The sequence below is a fragment of the Populus trichocarpa genome, chromosome 17, assembly GCF_000002775.5.
Source record: "Populus trichocarpa isolate Nisqually-1 chromosome 17, P.trichocarpa_v4.1, whole genome shotgun sequence".
In the NCBI taxonomy this organism is placed as follows: Eukaryota; Viridiplantae; Streptophyta; class Magnoliopsida; order Malpighiales; family Salicaceae; genus Populus; species Populus trichocarpa.
In genome coordinates, this window is record NC_037301.2 from 1,849,466 (window position 1) to 1,869,972 (window position 20,507).

General features: G+C 36.5%; 2 protein-coding genes and 1 long non-coding RNA gene across 3 annotated transcripts; 2 read left to right on the forward strand and 1 right to left on the reverse strand.

Annotated features, from left to right (window-relative positions):
- Nucleotides 1-3,228: 3,228 nt before the first annotated feature.
- LOC127904497 (uncharacterized) lies at nt 3,229-4,558 on the reverse strand. Its single transcript, XR_008057735.1, has 3 exons — nt 4,388-4,558; nt 4,171-4,244; nt 3,229-3,524 (listed from the first exon to the last, which is right to left on the reverse strand). It is a non-coding gene; the product is annotated as an uncharacterized LOC127904497 (long non-coding RNA).
- A 1,847-nt stretch (nt 4,559-6,405) lies between these two features.
- LOC127904494 (cytochrome P450 81C13-like) lies at nt 6,406-8,408 on the forward strand. Its single transcript, XM_052448425.1, has 2 exons — nt 6,406-7,362; nt 7,584-8,408. The coding sequence occupies exons 1-2, from the start codon at nt 6,421-6,423 to the stop codon at nt 8,205-8,207; spliced, it is 1,566 nt and encodes a 521-aa protein (XP_052304385.1). The 5' UTR covers nt 6,406-6,420; the 3' UTR covers nt 8,208-8,408.
- Nucleotides 8,409-17,957: 9,549 nt separating this feature from the next.
- On the forward strand, nt 17,958-19,904 carry LOC18106900 (cytochrome P450 81C13). Its single transcript, XM_006372791.3, has 2 exons — nt 17,958-18,921; nt 19,143-19,904. Exons 1-2 carry the CDS (start codon nt 17,980-17,982, stop codon nt 19,764-19,766), a joined length of 1,566 nt encoding a protein of 521 aa, XP_006372853.2. The 5' UTR covers nt 17,958-17,979; the 3' UTR covers nt 19,767-19,904.
- The last annotated feature ends 603 nt before the right edge of the window (nt 19,905-20,507 follow it).

A 20,507-nucleotide genomic window follows, 5' to 3' on the forward strand; every position in this document is an offset into this window, starting at 1 on the left:
GGCTTGGATCTTCCGTGGATCCATCTTCACCTGTCCTTCTCCAATTAAATGGCCTAAGAACATAATTTCAGATTTTGCAAACTCACATTTTTCCTTCTTTACATACAGCTCATGTTCTCTCAATCTACCTAAGACTTTAGAAAGATGAGTTACATGTTCTTCAATTCCTCTACTATAGATTACAATGTCATCTAAGTAGACTACAACAAAATTGTCTAAGAAATCATATAACACATCATTCATTAAATTACAAAACGTTGCTGGAGCATTTGTTAGGCCAAACGGCATAACTAGAAACTCGTACGAGCCATACCTCGTCACACAAGTAGTCTTATGCTCATCTCCGTCAGCAACTCTCATTTGCCAATACCCCGATCGCAAGTCCAACTTCGTAAAGATCGAAGCGCCACACAATCTGTCCATCAAATCCTGAATCAAAGGAACAGGATATTTGTTTTTGATTGTTACCTTGTTTAGTGCTCGGTAGTCCACACACATGCGAAGGCTCCCATCCGCCTTCTTTTGGAACAAAACCGGAGCACCATATGGAGCTTTGGAAGGTCGGACAAATCCTGAATCAATCAGCTCTTCCAACTGCTTCCTCAATTCGGCCAATTCTCTTGGCGACATTCGGTAGGGAGCTTGAGATGGTGGCTTTGCCCCCGGCACCAGCTCAATTCGATGGTCGATGGCCCTCCTAGGCGGGAGTTTCTTTGGCAGCTGAGGCGGCATCACCTCTTCGAATTGCTGCAGCACGCTAGCAATCTCTTTCGGCACCTCCTCACAATAGTCGGCTTTCTCCTCCACTATTGTTGCTAGAAAAACTTCCCCTCCTTTCCGCAATGCCTTCTCAATAGCAATTGCCGATATCAAGCTCTTCTTTCCTTTCACAACATTCGCAATTGCGACGTTTATACATGGGATGAAACATGGGCATCCCTCACTCGCAACCATGATTCCATTGAGATATGGCATTAATGCAATCTTGGCTTTCCGTAAGAAATCAAGGCCAAGAATAATGTCGTAATCATCAAGAGTTACAACCAACACATCTTGCTTACCTCTCCACCGATCCAGCACTATCGGCACATCGTAAGACATCCTAGCAATCCTTTGCGCCTTCGAGTTCACTGCCTTCATGGATGTCTGGCTATCACTCAGCCGCAAGCCAAGTTCCTTCACCAGCCGATCTGCCACAAACGTGTGGGTTGCGCCTGAATCCAGCATAACATTTATGTCTTTGCCATTTATCCCGATCTTCACATACATCAGGTTGTCCGAAGCCCCTGGCTTCCCTTTTCTCAATGTATCAATTCTCGCCAAGTCTTTCTCAACATGGCAGGTTTCGGCAGCCGCATCCCCTGATTCCGCTACCAGGCAGTTCAACACACGCATAGGATTGACGCGCGTGACTACCCCTTCTTCCTCATCGCTATTCCCAGCCCGAATAGCATTCAACTTCTCCCTCTTTGGGCATTCCCTTGCAAAGTGAGGACCATCACAAATGAAGCATGTAAGGTTTGGTTTAGTACCATTACCTGGTGTGCTCGTAAATTTTGACTTGCCTTTCTCCGCGGCAGTAGCCTTTCCAGCACCCCCACCAAACTTCTTCTTTGGCCATTCCTCCTTGCTCTTTCCCTTTGACTTGAAGGAGGCTGATTTATGGCTCTCTCTCATAGGAGCCTTATAGTCCACCAAGTTATCCGCGGCAGCAATAGCAGAAGACAGATCCTTCACATTCTGTCGTCGTAGTTCTGCTTGCGCCCAAGGTTGTAATCCGGACATAAAATTGAACAACCTGTCCTCCTCGGACATATTCTCGATGTCGAGAATTAAAGAACTGAAAGACTTCACATAATCACGAACTGACCTGTCTTGTTTGAGTCTTTTCAATTCGTCTCGTGCAATCCACGATGTGTTGTTCGGGAGGAACTGCTCCTTCAGCTCCTTCTTGAGACGCTCCCATGTCTCAATCTTTGGACGTCCCGCACTTAGATCGTCTTTGGTTCTCGTCCTCCACCAAAGCTTTGCATCACCCGTGAGATACATCACGGTGAGATCAACTTGTTCTGCTGCGCCTATCCTCGCAACACTGAAGTATTGCTCCATGTCCCATAAGAAATTTTCCAGCTCTTTGGAACTTCTTGCTCCACCAAAACATTTTGGTTCGGGCAACTTAGGCTTAGAAGAACTTACCCCAAGAGGAGTGTTTGTGACTGCCCTCTTTAGAACAGCAATCATCTCTTCGGCAGCAGCCAATCGCTCACTCGATTCTGCCGCAAGTGAGATGTACAAGCTCTCAGCCTGTTCAGCGCTTTCCATCGCTTCCTTTAAGCGATCCATTATAGAGCGATCTTCCTCTTCCTCGTCTGGCCCTATCAAAGTCTCCAGACGTGTAAGCCGTTCCCGAATGGCTTCCATGGCTTCGGGTTGCACGTTGTTGAATCAACCGTGCTCTGATACCAATTGTCACGGGGTTAATTTTTCGCAACTAAACTTAACCCAATGCGGCAGTCTAGTCCCAACTAGACTCAGCCTTGCCTCACCCTTTCACTCGTGTTTTCCTACGACTATGTGTTTCGCTCACTCAAGGAGGTTCTCACACTCGCCTCGTCGTAGACAACAAGTAAACACAAGCAACACAAGCACACTAGAGTTTTACAAGAATCCCTCTCAACCTTTATTTATCTCATCAACAAAGGAATACACAAATATGGTGTGTGCTATGCACAAATCGCATGCTACACAGCAGAGGCTTGGCAGCCTATTTATAGCCAAATGTGAGATTCCATCCTCACCTATAATCCCCTAATTTCGGGGCATGGTGGAGCATTATCTCCCCCATGATCACCCTTTACATGGACTAGTGGAGCACTACCTTCCCCATTATCCTTAGTGGGTTGGTGAAGCACTTTGTCCTCCATTATCTGGCCCCTCCACCCATGATTCTGCCTGCCCTCATAGCAGCCCCAATTGTCTGCCTTGCTGTGTCAGCTGCTGACTTAGAAAGTCCATTGTCTAAGCCCCACGTCCATGCCAAGTCGCCAGCTCAAAGACTTGCACAGACCCTTGCACGCTGCCTGCCGAATTCGTTTCTGCCGCAGTCCATCGCTGCCGAATTCTAGGCAATGTGCCTTCGTTGGCGCGCCCCGCGCCTAGACCTCTAACACCTAGGTTCTAAAACTAAAGTTTTTTATTTTCGATCAATCACAAAAGGAAATTTTTTTGCATACACCTAGATGACTCCACATGTTACTAGTCCCATTAAGTATAGTATGACATGCATAGTCTTTTCCACAATACATACATGCAGCCCTAGGAGCCTTAACATTACCATCTAGTTTCTTAAAGTGGTCCCAAATTTAAAATATTTTTCTTTTATTAAATCTAGAAGCTGGATTACCTTCACTTTCAGTGTTGCTATTTGTACTAGAATTAGCAATTGGAACTGGAATAGGCACAGAATTGGGTTCCAAACTTGAAGGATTTGATTCAATTGATGTAGGATCTTCCCGATTATCTATCTGAAAATAAAAAAAAACAACAACATGAATCAACATCTGACTACAATTGACTAATTGAGAATCAATTCATTGCAGAAATACTGTAACCATATATTGATTTTCCATGTTAACCAATAACCATATTAACCAATACCATATACACTTTAATGGACTAGGCAAAAAACAGATTGAATATCAATTCATTGCAGAAATACTGTAACCAGATTGAATAAAGCTATGAACACTGTTAAAATCCATTTTGATAAAGCAAATATATAACTTTTCACCAACCATCATAAGCCATAAATCTAGCCAAACTCTCTTCACCAACCATCATATAACTTTTCCTGACCCGATTCAAAAAACACAGTACCCAATCCTAATTAGCTTATCTGTTTCAAAGTGGAACCCCCTGTTTTTAGTTTCAACCAGCCTAGAACAGAAACGACATAGGACTCTAACCCTTTTTTATACCCTTGTAATGTGATTCAAAACTCAATCCAATGAGACTAACAAAGTAACAATGTTGCAAATTACGTCAAATCAGCAAAGAATAAACAATTAAAGTATTCGTTGAGTGCAGGACAGATAATGCAGACCCCCCTAATCCAAACAGCAAAGACAAACAACAGGAAAAAGGATTCTGGCAAAAAAATTGTTCCCTTACCTTGAAAGGGCAAGCCAAAGGCAACAACAACGTAGGTCCTGAAAGCTGAGATGGACCACAAACAACGGCGAAACCTGAGGAAGATAAAAAGAAAGCAGAAAATTAAGAAGAGTTAAAAAGGTCCAAGCCTTGGGAAGCCAATGGCAAGAAACGTCAGAGAAGCATCAAAGTTTGAAACAAAAGGTTGAACTTACAAGCACACGAAAATAAACTTTACCTTGCCGCCTTTTCTCTAATAGAGGAGCCCTCTCTTTCTGCTGCAAGTGAAGAGAGAAGCCAAGGGGTTTTGTTCAGGTTTTTGTTCAGCTGCAAGTAGACTAAATGGATGTGGAGATGTGGGTTGTTGACTTATTGTTCGACTAGAGAAGAGACAGATGCAGGGGGCAAGAGCAAGACGCGGGGAGGATGAAAATTAAAGGGGCAAGAGTCAAGATGCAAGGGCAGAGGGCAAGACAGATGCAGAAGGGAGAAGAGGGAGGATGAAAATTGAAGGGCGGCGACTTTAGAATGTCAATTAGGGTTAGGCAGCTTAGTGGTTTACTCTTTAGTTATGTTATTTATACTACCGATTCGGTTCACCGGTTTAAGTGGTCAAACCGGAACCGAACCGAACCGGCAAGATTTTATGGTTTTAAAAATCGGTTTAATCGGTTTTCTATCTCGGTTTGGTTTCCTCGGTTAATTTTTTATTGGTTCTCTCGATTTTTTTGGTTAATCAGTTTTTTAAAACACCCCTAATTCAATCTATAACGATCCATGGGATCATGCCAATTACCGTGATCAGTGGGAAGAGTTTTTATGCTGCTCAAGAGTCCTGAACTCGGTACTATAGCTGGTGGGTGAATGTGAAGTTGTCTTTGATGCAGCTGGCAAGTCCAAATGCGCAGTTGGTACGTAGAAGAGTCCGATGTGTCATTGATGAGACCCTTCGTTCGTATCCTCTCCATCACCACTTTTGCTGCCTCATGCTCCTCCTGGAGACTGTATCCATGTTTTTAACCCACGGATAAGAGGATTCTTTGCAATCAACTTTAAATCCTAGATAATATTGCTTATCAAGGAAAAAAAACATACACCATTAATAATTACTTTGTGGCTGGTAGCTTGGACTGACGGATGGATATATAATGACTTCTGGGTTGGAATGGTTGGTAGAGATGGAACAGTGCTCATGTTGGTGTTGAAACCATAATGTAAATGATTTTGAATACCATAATAAATACAAAGAAATTCTGAGAGTGTTTGAAAACGCGGGCCAACCCGTGTTTTTAAAAAAATTAATTTTTTTTTATTTTCTTAAAAATTATTTTTTTATGTTTTAGATCGTTTTGATGCGTTGATCTTAAAAATAATTTTTTAAAAATAAAAAAAAATATCATTTTGATGTATTTTAACATGAAAAATATTTTAAAAAGCAACCGCAATCACACTCTCAAACAAACCCTAGACGAAGGAATGTATCTTTTCTCTTGTTGGTTTCTTATAATTTAAATTGTCAGGACGGATGGGACATTAAGCAATCATATAATTATCACTAAATGATATGATACTAATCAGTCCTTAATTGTTAAACTCATATAATTATCACTTTGATCAACCATAAACTATGTCTATAATTTATCAAGATTTATTTTTCAAATAATTGAGGTATTTTTTCCCCTCACTTGTAGCTTGAAGTACTCTGAACTCTAGTGGCTAGAGAAGGAATACACCATCCTAACTATGACACCAATACCTCAAGTAAACTATTCAAGGAATGTGATTACTTTTTCATTATAATTCAATTTTTCCTTCCAATATATAGTAATTACTTTATTTAACTTTATATGCTTTGGTGTTCGGAATCCTTGTCTTCTACATAATTTTTTCACTCTAAGTTTCTTACAATTTATTAACTTGTATATACCTTATCAAGTGTAATTGTCATTAATTACAATTCCGGCATTAATTGACATTAATTAATCATTTAAAAATTATTGCATTAGATCATGGCCTATTAATTAACGAATCATCTTCAGGGGCTCGTGGGATTATTTTTTCAGCAATTCTCATTTGATTTCACAATTGAGACCACCTGCCAGTCTTTGAGTTGGAATCTGGCAGTTGTGACTTCTTACTGTCATCGTCAAATGCATCAAGAAAACATTTTTAAAAATATTATTTAGATGTAACCATGTAAAAATTAAAAATCTCTTCCCTTATCTCATATCTATCTATTTAAACCTTGTTCTCCACCCACAGAAACCCACCATGCTTACAAAGAATTTGTTCTTCACCATGAACTACATGTACTACTGCCTTGCTTTCTTCCTCTCTAGCTTTCTTGTATTCAAACTTGTATTCCAACGTTCCCGCAACTTACCACCAAGTCCTTTCGGTTTTCCGATCATAGGCCATCTCCACCTTGTCTCGAAGCCACCAATGCATAAAGTGCTAGCAATTCTTTCAAATAAATGCGGTCCAGTTTTTACTCTTAAATTAGGCAGCAGGAACATTGTTGCTGTTTGTTCTTTATCAGCTGCTGAAGAATGTTACATCAAGAATGATATAGTTTTTGCCAACAGGCCTCAGAGCATATTTGTCCATTATTGGAGCTACAACTACGCTGCCTTTTTATTTGCTCCGTATGGCCATCTCTGGCGGACCCTGAGGCGTTTCTCGGTCACTGAACTGTTTTCTCGAAGCTGCCTCGATCGGTCTGCTGCCATTACCGAAGAAGTCCGCACCCTTGTCCGCCTGATTCTGTCCAAAGTCTCTGATGATGGAGCCAAGAAGGTGGACTTGAACTATTTCTTCACAATCACCTCTCTCAATGTAATTATGAAGATGAATGCTGGAAAGAAGTGGGTGGAAGAGGAGAAAGCTGCCTGTATCGATTCAGGAAAGCAGTGTATTGAGGATGTCCAAAAGATATTCCCTTCAAATCCAGGGACCCCCTTGTTGGATTTTTTTCCATTTTTGAAATGGTTTGGGTACAGGGGGGAGGAGGAGAGTGTGATAAAGGTGTACAAAGAGAGGGATGAATTCTTGCAGGGCTTGATAGAAGAGGTGAAACGAAAGGAAACAAGTTCAGTTACAAGTAATCCTGCTGAAGGAGTGAAGGATCAGACAACTGTGATTGGAAGTCTATTGGCCCTCCAAAAATCAGACCCTGAATTGTATACGGATGAAGTTGTCAAGGGTACCATGGCGGTAAGAAACTTACGGGCCCTTCGAAGTTTTACATGTTTTCTAAAGCTCTCTTGAATTTATAAGATTTTTAAAGGTGTTCTTAGAAATAGCCCCTCAAAAACAAAAATTGTACGGTTTGGTCACCCCACTTTCCAAAGTCTGGATTTATCCCTAGTTAAAATTAAGCAAAATTAATAATTGTAATTTTCTTAGACTGAGCATGAATTTTTCATCTTCCGCAGACACTCTATTTGGCAGGAGTGGATACAGTAGATTTCACTACGGAATGGGCAATGACATTTCTGCTGAACCATCCAGAGAGATTAGAGAGGGTGAAAGCGGAGATTGACAGGGAAGTCGGACATGAGCGCTTGGTACAAGAGTCTGATCTTCCCAAGCTAAGATATGTCCGTTGTGTCGTTAATGAGACCCTTCGTTTGTATCCTCCAGCCCCACTTTTGCTGCCTCACGCACCATCTGAAGACTGCATCATAGGTGGATACAAGATACCACGAGGCACGATTGTGATGGTGAATGCATGGGCCATACATAGGGATCCCAAGTTGTGGGAAGATCCTGAGAGCTTCAAGCCGGAGAGATTTGAAGGTCTTAATAATGAAGGGGAAAAACAAGGATTCATCCCTTTCGGTATTGGGAGAAGGGCTTGCCCTGGAAATCACATGGCCATGCGCAGAGTGATGTTGGCATTGGCTGCGCTTATTCAGTGCTTTGAATGGGAAAGAGTCGGGAAGGAACTGGTAGATATGAGCATCGTAGATGCTCTTATCTCTGTACAAAAGGCTAAGCCTTTGGAGGCTATTTGTACTCCTCGTCCTTTCACAACTACTCTCATCTCTCCACCCTAATCCCAACTGTGACTTTCTACGGAACCATTTCTATTTGGAATTAAAGTTCCGGGTCAACAGAACTATCTCTAGTTGGAAATAAAAGTTCCAAGTCTACTTTGCTTTGTAATCCAATCCAGAACTTGTTACTTATTAAACTTATTTGCCGAAGATTAGATGTATTGAAGTTATTACAATGAATAACAATCTCCATCAAAATTATTATGAATCTAAAATAAATATTGAAGAGTCTAATATTAACTAAGTACTTTAAAGATTGTAAAAGATATTTTATAATGTTTATATATATTTTATGAATTTGATAATATTTTATGAATTTGATAATAAAAAGTGTGAAAGTATCGTTATTTCATCAAAACATATAAGTAGGATCCCCTCTTATGTTCTGATATTATTTTTCCAATAAATTTGGTATTAGATCTTGATAATAGATATGGCTTCTAATAATACTCAGTTTTATATTTCTCATCTTACAAAACAAAACTATGATCTGTGGTGTTGAACAATCAGAATCAATAAAAAAAAGGTAACAATGACTCATGGAGAAGGACAAACATTGAAAGAATCGAGAAAAAAGAATAATAAAGCTTTATTCATGATTTATCAAGGACTTGATGAAGCAATGGTGGCACCAACAAAGACATCAAAGGAAGCATGGGAAATACTTAACAAGATTTATAGTGGAGTTGAAAAGATAAAAAGGATCCGATTGCAAGCAGAGGAGACTTTAAAATGTTGATTAAAGAAAATAATAATACGGTTCTAGATTACTTCACAAAAGCAATCTCTTTAGTGCACCAGATGAGAAGGAATGCCGAACATTTCCAAAAGATCATCCATGGTTATGGTTTTAATAAAGATGAAGTTATCAAGGAGCAAACTATAAATACTCATTAATTCGAGACCAAAAGATGCATAACATCATTGAGATTTCATATAATGTTTTTTCTGACAGACATGGAGTTCATTTTTTTGTTTTTCTCACTACATTCTGTATCAATATAACCTGTAAAAGGGAATGGGAAAAAACAAATTTAATCAGAAGATGAAGATAATTTCAATTCCTAAAGATGGGGCAGAGCTAGAGAAATGGAGAAGATGCATGGAGGAACAACTTTAAATCCTAGATATTGCTTATCAAGGAATAAAACATACACCAGTAATTACTTTGTGGCTGGCAGCTTGGACTGATGGATGGATACTGGATATATAGTGACTGCTTGGTTGGAGTGGTTGATAGAGATGAACAGTGCTCGTTTGGGTCATTTGTTATTACTAGTCGGTGTTGAAACCATATTACAAAATGATTTTGAATAACATAATAAATACGAAGAACACTTAAGATGTAGGAGTGTGATGAATTTATGAAATGAGAAGCAATGTATATGACTCTTCGCTGTTTTATCTGGTACAAGTTATGTTGTATACGTACAGTTGGTAGACATGTATTTTCTTAATTGATTAATGAGGATTTAAGTTATTGCTAATAAATATTTTATTTCATATAAAATTTGGAAGCTATGAAATTGGAGCAACTTTTGTATGCTAAAAATGACAATACTTACCTACTAGCCCCGTGCCGCGCTCCATTACGGCTCGAACAAAATTCTTTTTTTTTTCAATTTAAAAAAAATACAAACATTGTTGATGTTTTTGTTGCGATGTCGTAGTCACACAAATTAATTATCCTGGCTTAAACAAATAAGATAGTATACAGCAAGCAAGTGATCAATCCCACAAGAAAGATCTAGTTCAGGTCTTTATGCTAGATGATTCAAATTAAGTTGGGAGATTTAGAGGTTATTTAGGTTATGTTATGGTAAATAGAATAAAACAATCAAGCTAAATTAAAAAAATCTGAAACTTATCAAGAGAAAAACCTTGGTCTCAAGTAAACCTCCACCTACAGAAATCAAAATTGGTTACTGAATCGATATGTCAATTTATATTTTAAATATCTATCTTTTCTTAATATTAGTCAATTAACCTATCCGCACTCTAACCCTAACCATTAAACAACCACAGTGTTTGCATAAGTAATTTAATTTGATAGCAGCCTTAAGAACTAGATAGGTTGATAAATCTAGATAACATAACTGTCTGCAGTCTATGTTCGATTTAATTGAATGTTTTTCCTAAGATTGAAAACATAGATCTACCATAATTATTAAACTTAGTCGCTTCATAAGTTTAAATATCACAACTCCGGTTTTGATAGCAAACTTAGCAGTAGATTGATTTAGAATAATAATTTAGAGTCCGCTCTAACAATTAAACTAAACAATCATAGGAAATAAGTATAGGAAAACATTCATATTCATCATATAAATTGAAAAGAAAAGATAGAATAGATCTAATGGTTTTTGAATCTGAAGGTTTATGTGTCATTTCAACCAAGAAAAATAATTTAGGCGTGTATGTCTATTAAAAAACTAATGAATAGAACAAGTGAGAACATAATTTCGAGTATAAGAGAAAATGGTAGAGTTTTTCTTTTTTCTAGCTGCCTCCTCTCTTTCTTTCTCTCTTTCTTTTTATTTCCTCATAAACCCTAATCCTCAAATCCCTCCAATCTGTTTATATCCTCTCAAAAAAAATAAAAATAGTCCTTCCCAAAGTGGACAATCTACATTTAAGTAAGTTAGATTTGTTTCTTCACAAAACCTATATGCTGGCAAAATTTATAAGTTGTCTTAGCAAAATCATATCTCTCTCATATGAGCTCCTTTTATACTGGCAAAATTTATAAGTTGTCTTAGCAAAATCATATCTCTCTTATATGAGCTCCTTTTCTGCTGACATTTAGTAGGCTGATATGTCTTTGAGTCAGGATTTCAACAAAATTGATTTTGCATCAAATGTTCTCTAACTCAAGATATTCAAGTTGGAATGGCCGAAGGTCAAAACTAGTAAAATACAAGATTTGTCTTTGAAGGCTGTGGTTTCCATCCCTTTTATTTTTTATTTTTCTTGTCATATATGAGGTATGGATGTTAGCTTTCTAATGCCATTGGAATCACTTTATTTTGACCTCTATATCTCAAGTTCTGTATAAAATATCAATCAGATATCAAATTTATCAATATTCGACATAGATTGGAACATAGTCTGAATTTTATCCTCAGTTTACTCCTTTTCGAATCTCATATCCAAAAGTGCCTTCAAAACATAAAATAAAGATTATCAAGACATTTTATATATAAAATATGAACAAAATACTAGGTAAATGTGGGTAAAACTATGAAATAATATGGTTGCATTAGTTTTTTTTTAAAAACAATTCTGATGCTAACCCTGATTTGATTGATTATCTCATAAACAATATCTCAAATATAATAATATTTATTAAAATTATAATTAATTTTGATTAAACTAAAAATAAAAATAATCATGAATGGCATAAGAAAAAAAAACGCTTGCTAATATATAAAAAAATATGATGATCTCGTTCAAAAATAATTTTATTTAAAAATATTTGGAGAAATAAATAATCTAGGGCTTTAAAGAAAGAGCCCATGGTGTGGGCAATGTGGCCACATGCTATGATAATTACTTTTTCGAAAGTAAACAAAAAATTAAATGATATTTAATCAATCAATAAATTTAGCTATCGAATAGAATTTTTTTTTTAATTCACGAAGGGAAAAAAACAACCTTTTTAATATAATAGAAAAGGGATATTATCTGATAAAAAAACAATTGAAAACCAATGGTATCTAATAAAAAAATTAAATTATTTTTAAATCAATCTATTTGAATTGACCAAACAGCAAAGTGTAAAATGTAGAGAAAATAAAGAAGAAGAACAAAACAGGCAAGGTGTGTGAGCCTGTGCAGACGAGTCGTCTGCTCTTTAACTTAAAAAAAATAGAGTAGCCTCATCCTCCCTTTAATTGTTTTTTAAAAATAGTATAGATAACATGCCGTCTATTGTTCTAGATTCCAAGGACCAAAGAGTTGCCGGAAAATCATGTGAGGACTATTTTGTACCCAAAGACACAATGAAGACCTTAATAAACTCATCTGTCCATGAATTTGTCAAAAAAATCCAAATCCAACTCAAATTTCAAAACTTTCATATCCTAGATTTATTCCGTCAAGCAAGGTGAAGGTCAAAAAACACTTAAATAGAACTTATCTCGTCTAATAAAACTCATTAATATTAAGATCGATGCAAACAGCGAATCTTTCTCTCTTCAACCTCTTTCATTTCTCAAACCAAATGGGCTGAAAAGAGAAGAAGACGAAGTTTTGGATTAAAAGTGATTTTTTTTAAATCAAAGGGACTATAAATGTATCAATTGAAAAATAGAAGGAGCAAAGTTAACTTTTCACATCTTAGTTTCTCTGCTTTTTCACTTGGAAAGTTATTAAATTCTGCCACCCAGTTTGTCAAGCTACCACTAGTACGTATCTTTCAGATCCTGATTGATCATGTCTGCAGCAAATCTTCTATATATAGCGACAAGTCAACAAGTCAACAAAATCTTATCCATGCACGTGCATAATCTCAGCAGACTATATATAAGCGTTTGAAATGCGGTTGTATTGTATTTCTAAAAAATTTAATTATTTTTAATAAAAATTAATTTTTTTATATGTTTTGAATTATTTTGATGCGCTGATCTCAAAAATAATTTTTAAAAATAAAAAAATATTATTTTGATATATTTCAGCACGAAAAGCATTTTAAAAAATAACCGTAATCATACTTCCAAACAGATACTATATTGTACACATCTTTGTCAATTAACAAATCATAAAAATTATTTCACCTAACATTAGTTGCTGTTTTATAACAATATTTTATTTTTGTTTTCTGCACTTGGTTTCTTATAATTTAAATTGTCGGATAATTATCACTAAATGATATGATACTAAGTAGTCCTTCATTGTTAAACTCGTGTAATTATCACAGTTAAACTAGGTCTATTAATTTTATAATTATCAAGATTTATTTTTCAATTAATTAAGGTATTTTTTCCCTCACTTGTAGCTTGAAGTGCTTTGAACTCTAGTGGCTAAAGAAGGAATACACCATCCTAACAATTAGATTAATTTTTTCTTCTAATTAATCTATTGTGATTACTTATTTAACTACATATATATTGCTTTGGTGCTTGGAATCCTTATTTTCTACATAACTTTTTCACTCTAAGTTTCTTACAATTTAATAATTTTGTATACCTTATCAAGTGTAATTGTCATTACAATTAATTCGGCATTAATTGTCATTAATTAATCGTTTAAGAATTATTGCATTAATTAAATCATGGCCCATTAATTAACGAATTATTACACATTTGTTCCTTTTTCAATGATAAAACAATATATCCGATCAATTTTTTTTTCTTTTTAATTTTTTGCACGTGAAATAACCTTTCAATCATCCTCGCCATTAATTCCTTAATTTATTAAATTCAAATCTTCAATTTGTCCAGTTTATTTTATTCAAGTCTGGTCTTAGGCATCTTCTCACGTGCACTCATGTTCTTTCTAGCATCGCTCTTGAGACCACCTCCAGTCTTCGACTTGGGATCTGGTAGTTGTGGATTCCTACGTTGTCATTATCCAAGGTAATAAGTAAATCTTCGAAGGTAAAGTGCCGGACTGAGAGTCTATTTATGACTTAATTTTTCATCGGCTATGTCAGTGGATTCGGGATTTCAAACCCACCTTCAGCTACACGGGAAATGATCTAGCTCGAACTGCAGATAGTATTCGCTTTTGGTCTAACAGCAGCATATTAGCAATTGTGTGATTTCAGGCAGTCATTTCTTGTGGGTTTTGGCTTTTGGATGGATGACTTTAGCATCGACTCCATGGCTCACTGATCGAGAGTTTGATTTTGGTGAAGTCTTTGAATGAGCTCATCGAAGATCGGAAGAGTCCAACGGTTGCCCATTGGCCATGCTATTTTTTAATGCAATTCTCGATTACTTTTAAAATAAAATACCAAACACGCTAGGAAAAAAAATCTCTTCCCTTGTCTCGTTCTATCTATTTAAACCTTGTTCTCCATCCACAGCAACCCCACCATGCATGTTAAAATGTTATCGATTCCAACAAACAACTCTCAATTACTTGGCCAATTGTTTCACCTTTATAATTAAAAACTTGATAAAAATTTAGAATTTTTTTATTCAAGTTTCAACCTTCATCAATCCAATAGGCAGTCAAACACATATAATTAATATTTTGGATTGATGTCCAAGTATCGGTTGTTAAACATACACGTTGATCCTTAAAAGCATTCTTTAATTTTTTCCTTCTCAACTAAATAAATTTTCAAACAATCTCTCCAAATCGTCAAACGAGAAGGAACATCAAATCTAGGTTGCATTACTTGACAAATGATTTAAATCCTTGATTTTCAACAAAGTTAAAAGGTAGCTCATCAAGTATAATCATTTTTTCTAGAGCTTTCCTACACTCTTCATAACTATAACCTACCGCCTTAATAGTCACCAGATTTTCCTCTCCATTATTACCCCCCTTTATTATAGGCCTAGGTTCTAAGACTAAAGTTTTTTATTTTCGATCAATCACAAAAGGAAATTTTTTTGCATACACCTAGATGACTCCACATGTTACTAGTCCCATTAAGTATAGTATGACATGCATAGTCTTTTCCACAATACATACATGCAGCCCTAGGAGCCTTAACATTACCATCTAGTTTCTTAAAGTGGTCCCAAATTTAAAATATTTTTCTTTTATTAAATCTAGAAGCTGGATTACCTTCACTTTCAGTGTTGCTATTTGTACTAGAATTAGCAATTGGAACTGGAATAGGCACAGAATTGGGTTCCAAACTTGAAGGATTTGATTCAATTGATGTAGGATCTTCCCGATTATCTATCTGAAAATAAAAAAAACAACAACATGAATCAACATCTGACTACAATTGACTAATTGAGAATCAATTCATTGCAGAAATACTGTAACCATATATTGATTTTCCATGTTAACCAATAACCATATTAACCAATATCATATACACTTTAATGGACTAGGCAAAAAACAGATTGAATATCAATTCATTGCAGAAATACTGTAACCAGATTGAATAATGCTATGAACACTGTTAAAATCCATTTTGATAAAGCAAATATATAACTTTTCACCAACCATCATAAGCCATAAATCTAGCCAAACTCTCTTCACCAACCATCATATAACTTTTCCTGACCCGATTCAAAAAACACAGTACCCAATCCTAATTAGCTTATCTGTTTCAAAGTGGAACCCCCTGTTTTTAGTTTCAACCAGCCTAGAACAGAAACGACATAGGACTCTAACCCTTTTTTTATACCCTTGTAATGTGATTCAAAACTCAATCCAATGAGACTAACAAAGTAACAATGTTGCAAATTACATCAAATCAGCAAAGAATAAACAATTAAAGTATTCGTTGAGTGCAGGACAGATAATGCAGACCCCCCTAATCCAAACAGCAAAGACAAACTAATCAAGAACCGTAACAACAGGAAAAAGGATTCTGGCAAAAAAATTGTTCCCTTACCTTGAAAGGGCAAGCCAAAGGCAACAACAACGTAGGTCCTGAAAGCTGAGATGGACCACAAACAACGGCGAAACCTGAGGAAGATAAAAAGAAAGCAGAAAATTAAGAGTTAAAAAGGTCCAAGCCTTGGGAAGCCAATGGCAAGAAACGTCAGAGAAGCATCAAAGTTTGAAACAAAAGGTTGAACTTACAAGCACACGAAAATAAACTTTACCTTGCCGCCTTTTCTCTAATAGAGGAGCCCTCTCTTTCTGCTGCAAGTGAAGAGAGAAGCCAAGGGGTTTTGTTCAGGTTTTTGTTCAGCTGCAAGTAGACTAAATGGATGTGGAGATGTGGGTTGTTGACTTATTGTTCGACTAGAGAAGAGACAGATGCAGGGGGCAAGAGCAAGACGCGGGGAGGATGAAAATTAAAGGGGCAAGAGTCAAGATGCAGGGGCAGAGGGCAAGACAGATGCAGAAGGGAGAAGAGGGAGGATGAAAATTGAAGGGCGGCGACTTTAGAATGTCAATTAGGGTTAGGCAGCTTAGTGGTTTACTCTTTAGTTATGTAATTTATACTACCGATTCGGTTCACCGGTTTAAGTGGTCAAACCGGAACCGAACCGAACCGGCAAGATTTTATGGTTTTAAAAATCGGTTTAATCGGTTTTCTATCTCGGTTTGGTTTCCTCGGTTAATTTTTTATTGGTTCTCTCGATTTTTTTGGTTAATCAGTTTTTTAAAACACCCCTAATTCAATCTATAACGATCCATGGGATCATGCCAATTACCGTGATCAGTGGGAAGAGTTTTTATGCTGCTCAAGAGTCCTGAACTCGGTACTATAGCTGGTGGGTGAATGTGAAGTTGTCTTTGATGCAGCTGGCAAGTCCAAATGCGCAGTTGGTACGTAGAAGAGTCCGATGTGTCATTGATGAGACCCTTCGTTCGTATCCTCTCCATCACCACTTTTGCTGCCTCATGCTCCTCCTGGAGACTGTATCCATGTTTTTAACCCACGGATAAGAGGATTCTTTGCAATCAACTTTAAATCCTAGATAATATTGCTTATCAAGGAAAAAAAACATACACCATTAATAATTACTTTGTGGCTGGTAGCTTGGACTGACGGATGGATATATAATGACTTCTGGGTTGGAATGGTTGGTAGAGATGGAACAGTGCTCATGTTGGTGTTGAAACCATAATGTAAATGATTTTGAATACCATAATAAATACAAAGAAATTCTGAGAGTGTTTGAAAACGCGGGCCAACCCGTGTTTTTAAAAAAATTAATTTTTTTTTATTTTCTTAAAAATTATTTTTTTATGTTTTAGATCGTTTTGATGCGTTGATCTCAAAAATAATTTTTTAAAAATAAAAAAAAATATCATTTTGATGTATTTTAACATGAAAAGTATTTTAAAAAGCAATCGCAATCACACTCTCAAACAAACCCTAGATGAAGGAATGTATCTTTTCTCTTGTTGGTTTCTTATAATTTAAATTGTCAGGATGGATGGGACATTAAGCAATCATATAATTATCACTAAATGATATGATACTAATCAGTCCTTAATTGTTAAACTCATATAATTATCACTTTGATCAACCATAAACTATGTCTATAATTTATCAAGATTTATTTTTCAAATAATTGAGGTATTTTTTCCCCTCACTTGTAGCTTGAAGTACTCTGAACTCTAGTGGCTAGAGAAGGAATACACCATCCTAACTATGACACCAATACCTCAAGTAAACTATTCAAGGAATGTGATTACTTTTTCATTATAATTCAATTTTTCCTTCCAATATATAGTAATTACTTTATTTAACTTTATATGCTTTGGTGTTCGGAATCCTTGTCTTCTACATAATTTTTTCACTCTAAGTTTCTTACAATTTATTAACTTGTATATACCTTATCAAGTGTAATTGTCATTAATTACAATTCCGGCATTAATTGACATTAATTAATCATTTAAAAATTATTGCATTAGATCATGGCCTATTAATTAACGAATCATCTTCAGGGGCTCGTGGGATTATTTTTTCAGCAATTCTCATTTGATTTCACAATTGAGACCACCTGCCAGTCTTTGAGTTGGAATCTGGCAGTTGTGACTTCTTACTGTCATCGTCAAATGCATCAAGAAAACATTTTTAAAAATATTATTTAGATGTAACCATGTAAAAATTAAAAATCTCTTCCCTTATCTCATATCTATCTATTTAAACCTTGTTCTCCACCCACAGAAACCCACCATGCTTACAAAGAATTTGTTCTTCACCATGAACTACATTTACTACTGCCTTGCTTTCTTCCTCTCTAGCTTTCTTGTATTCAAACTTGTATTCCAACGTTCCCGCAACTTACCACCAAGTCCTTTCGGTTTTCCGATCATAGGCCATCTCCACCTTGTCTCGAAGCCACCAATGCATAAAGTGCTAGCAATTCTTTCAAATAAATGCGGTCCAGTTTTTACTCTTAAATTGGGCAGCAGGAACATTGTTGCTGTTTGTTCTTTATCAGCTGCTGAAGAATGTTACATCAAGAATGATATAGTTTTTGCCAACAGGCCTCAGAGCATATTTGTCCATTATTGGAGCTACAACTACGCTGCCTTTTTATTTGCTCCGTATGGCCATCTCTGGCGGACCCTGAGGCGTTTCTCGGTCACTGAACTGTTTTCTCGAAGCTGCCTTGATCGGTCTACTGCCATTAGCGAAGAAGTCCGCACCCTTGTCCGCCTGATTCTGTCCAAAGTATCTGATGATGGAGCCAAGAAGGTGGACTTGAACTATTTCTTCACAATCACCTCTCTCAATGTAATTATGAAGATGAATGCTGGAAAGAAGTGGGTGGAAGAGGAGAAAGCTGCCTGTATCGATTCAGGAAAGCAGTGTATTGAGGATGTCCAAAAGATATTCCCTTCAAATCCAGGCACCACCGTGTTGGATTTTTTTCCATTTTTGAAATGGTTTGGGTACAGGGGGGAGGAGGAGAGTGTGATAAAGGTGTACAAAGAGAGGGATGAATTCTTGCAGGGCTTGATAGAAGAGGTGAAACGAAAGGAAACAAGTTCAGTTACAAGTAATCCTGCTGAAGGAGTGAAGGATCAGACAACTGTGATTGGAAGTCTATTGGCCCTCCAAAAATCAGACCCTGAATTGTATACGGATGAAGTTGTCAAGGGTACCATGGCGGTAAGAAACTTACGGGCCCTTCGAAGTTTTACATGTTTTCTAAAGCTCTCTTGAATTTATAAGATTTTTAAAGGTGTTCTTAGAAATAGCCCCTCAAAAACAAAAATTGTACGGTTTGGTCACCCCACTTTCCAAAGTCTGGATTTATCCCTAGTTAAAATTAAGCAAAATTAATAATTGTAATTTTCTTAGACTGAGCATGAATTTTTCATCTTCCGCAGACACTCTATTTGGCAGGAGTGGATACAGTAGATTTCACTGCGGAATGGGCAATGACATTTCTGCTGAACCATCCAGAGAGATTAGAGAGGGTGAAAGCGGAGATTGACAGGGAAGTCGGACATGAGCGCTTGGTACAAGAGTCTGATCTTCCCAAGCTAAGATATGTCCGTTGTGTCGTTAATGAGACCCTTCGTTTGTATCCTCCAGCCCCACTTTTGCTGCCTCACGCACCATCTGAAGACTGCATCGTAGGTGGATACAAGATACCACGAGGCACGATTGTGATGGTGAATGCATGGGCCATACATAGGGATCCCAAGTTGTGGGAAGATCCTGAGAGCTTCAAGCCGGAGAGATTTGAAGGTCTTAATAATGAAGGGGAAAAACAAGGATTCATCCCTTTCGGTATTGGGAGAAGGGCTTGCCCTGGAAATCACATGGCCATGCGCAGAGTGATGTTGGCATTGGCTGCGCTTATTCAGTGCTTTGAATGGGAAAGAGTCGGGAAGGAACTGGTAGATATGAGCATCGTAGATGCTCTTATCTCTGTACAAAAGGCTAAGCCTTTGGAGGCTATTTGTACTCCTCGTCCTTTCACAACTACTCTCATCTCTCCACCCTAATCCCAACTGTGACTTTCTACGGAACCATTTCTATTTGGAATTAAAGTTCCGGGTCAACAGAACTATCTCTAGTTGGAAAGTCTACTTTGCTTTGTAATCCAATCCAGAACTTGTTACTTATTAAACTTATTTGCGAAAGATTAAGTGTATTGGCGATCAACATCAAAAATACTACGAATCTAGAGTAAATATTGAAAAGTCTAATATTAATTAAGTATTTTAAAGATTATAAAAGATATTTTATAATATTTATATATATTATATGAATTTGATAATGAAAGGTGTGAGAATACCTTTATTTAGTGTATTGTATTCCATCAAAACATGTGAATAGTATCCCCTCTTCTGTTTTGTTATTGTTTTTGCAATAAATTTGATATTAGATCTTGAGAGTAGATATGGCTTCTAACAATGCTCAGTTTTATATTCCGCATCTTATAAAACAAAACTATGATATGTGATGTATTCAATACAAACATTGAGATAATCGAGGAAAAAGGATAATAAGGTTTTATTTGTCATAACCCAATTTTTGACCCTTTTATTTTAATTATTATTATTATTTTATTTACTGAAAAGGATATAAAAAAAATGATGAAAAGCAAGTAAAATGAAATAAATGAAGAATGAATTAAAATTTGGGTTAAGGGCAACTTGATTGGAAGTTTTGAGGTTTAATTAAGTTTGGAATTAATTTAATTAATCAAATCAAGGGTTTAATTGAATAATTGATAAGTTTTT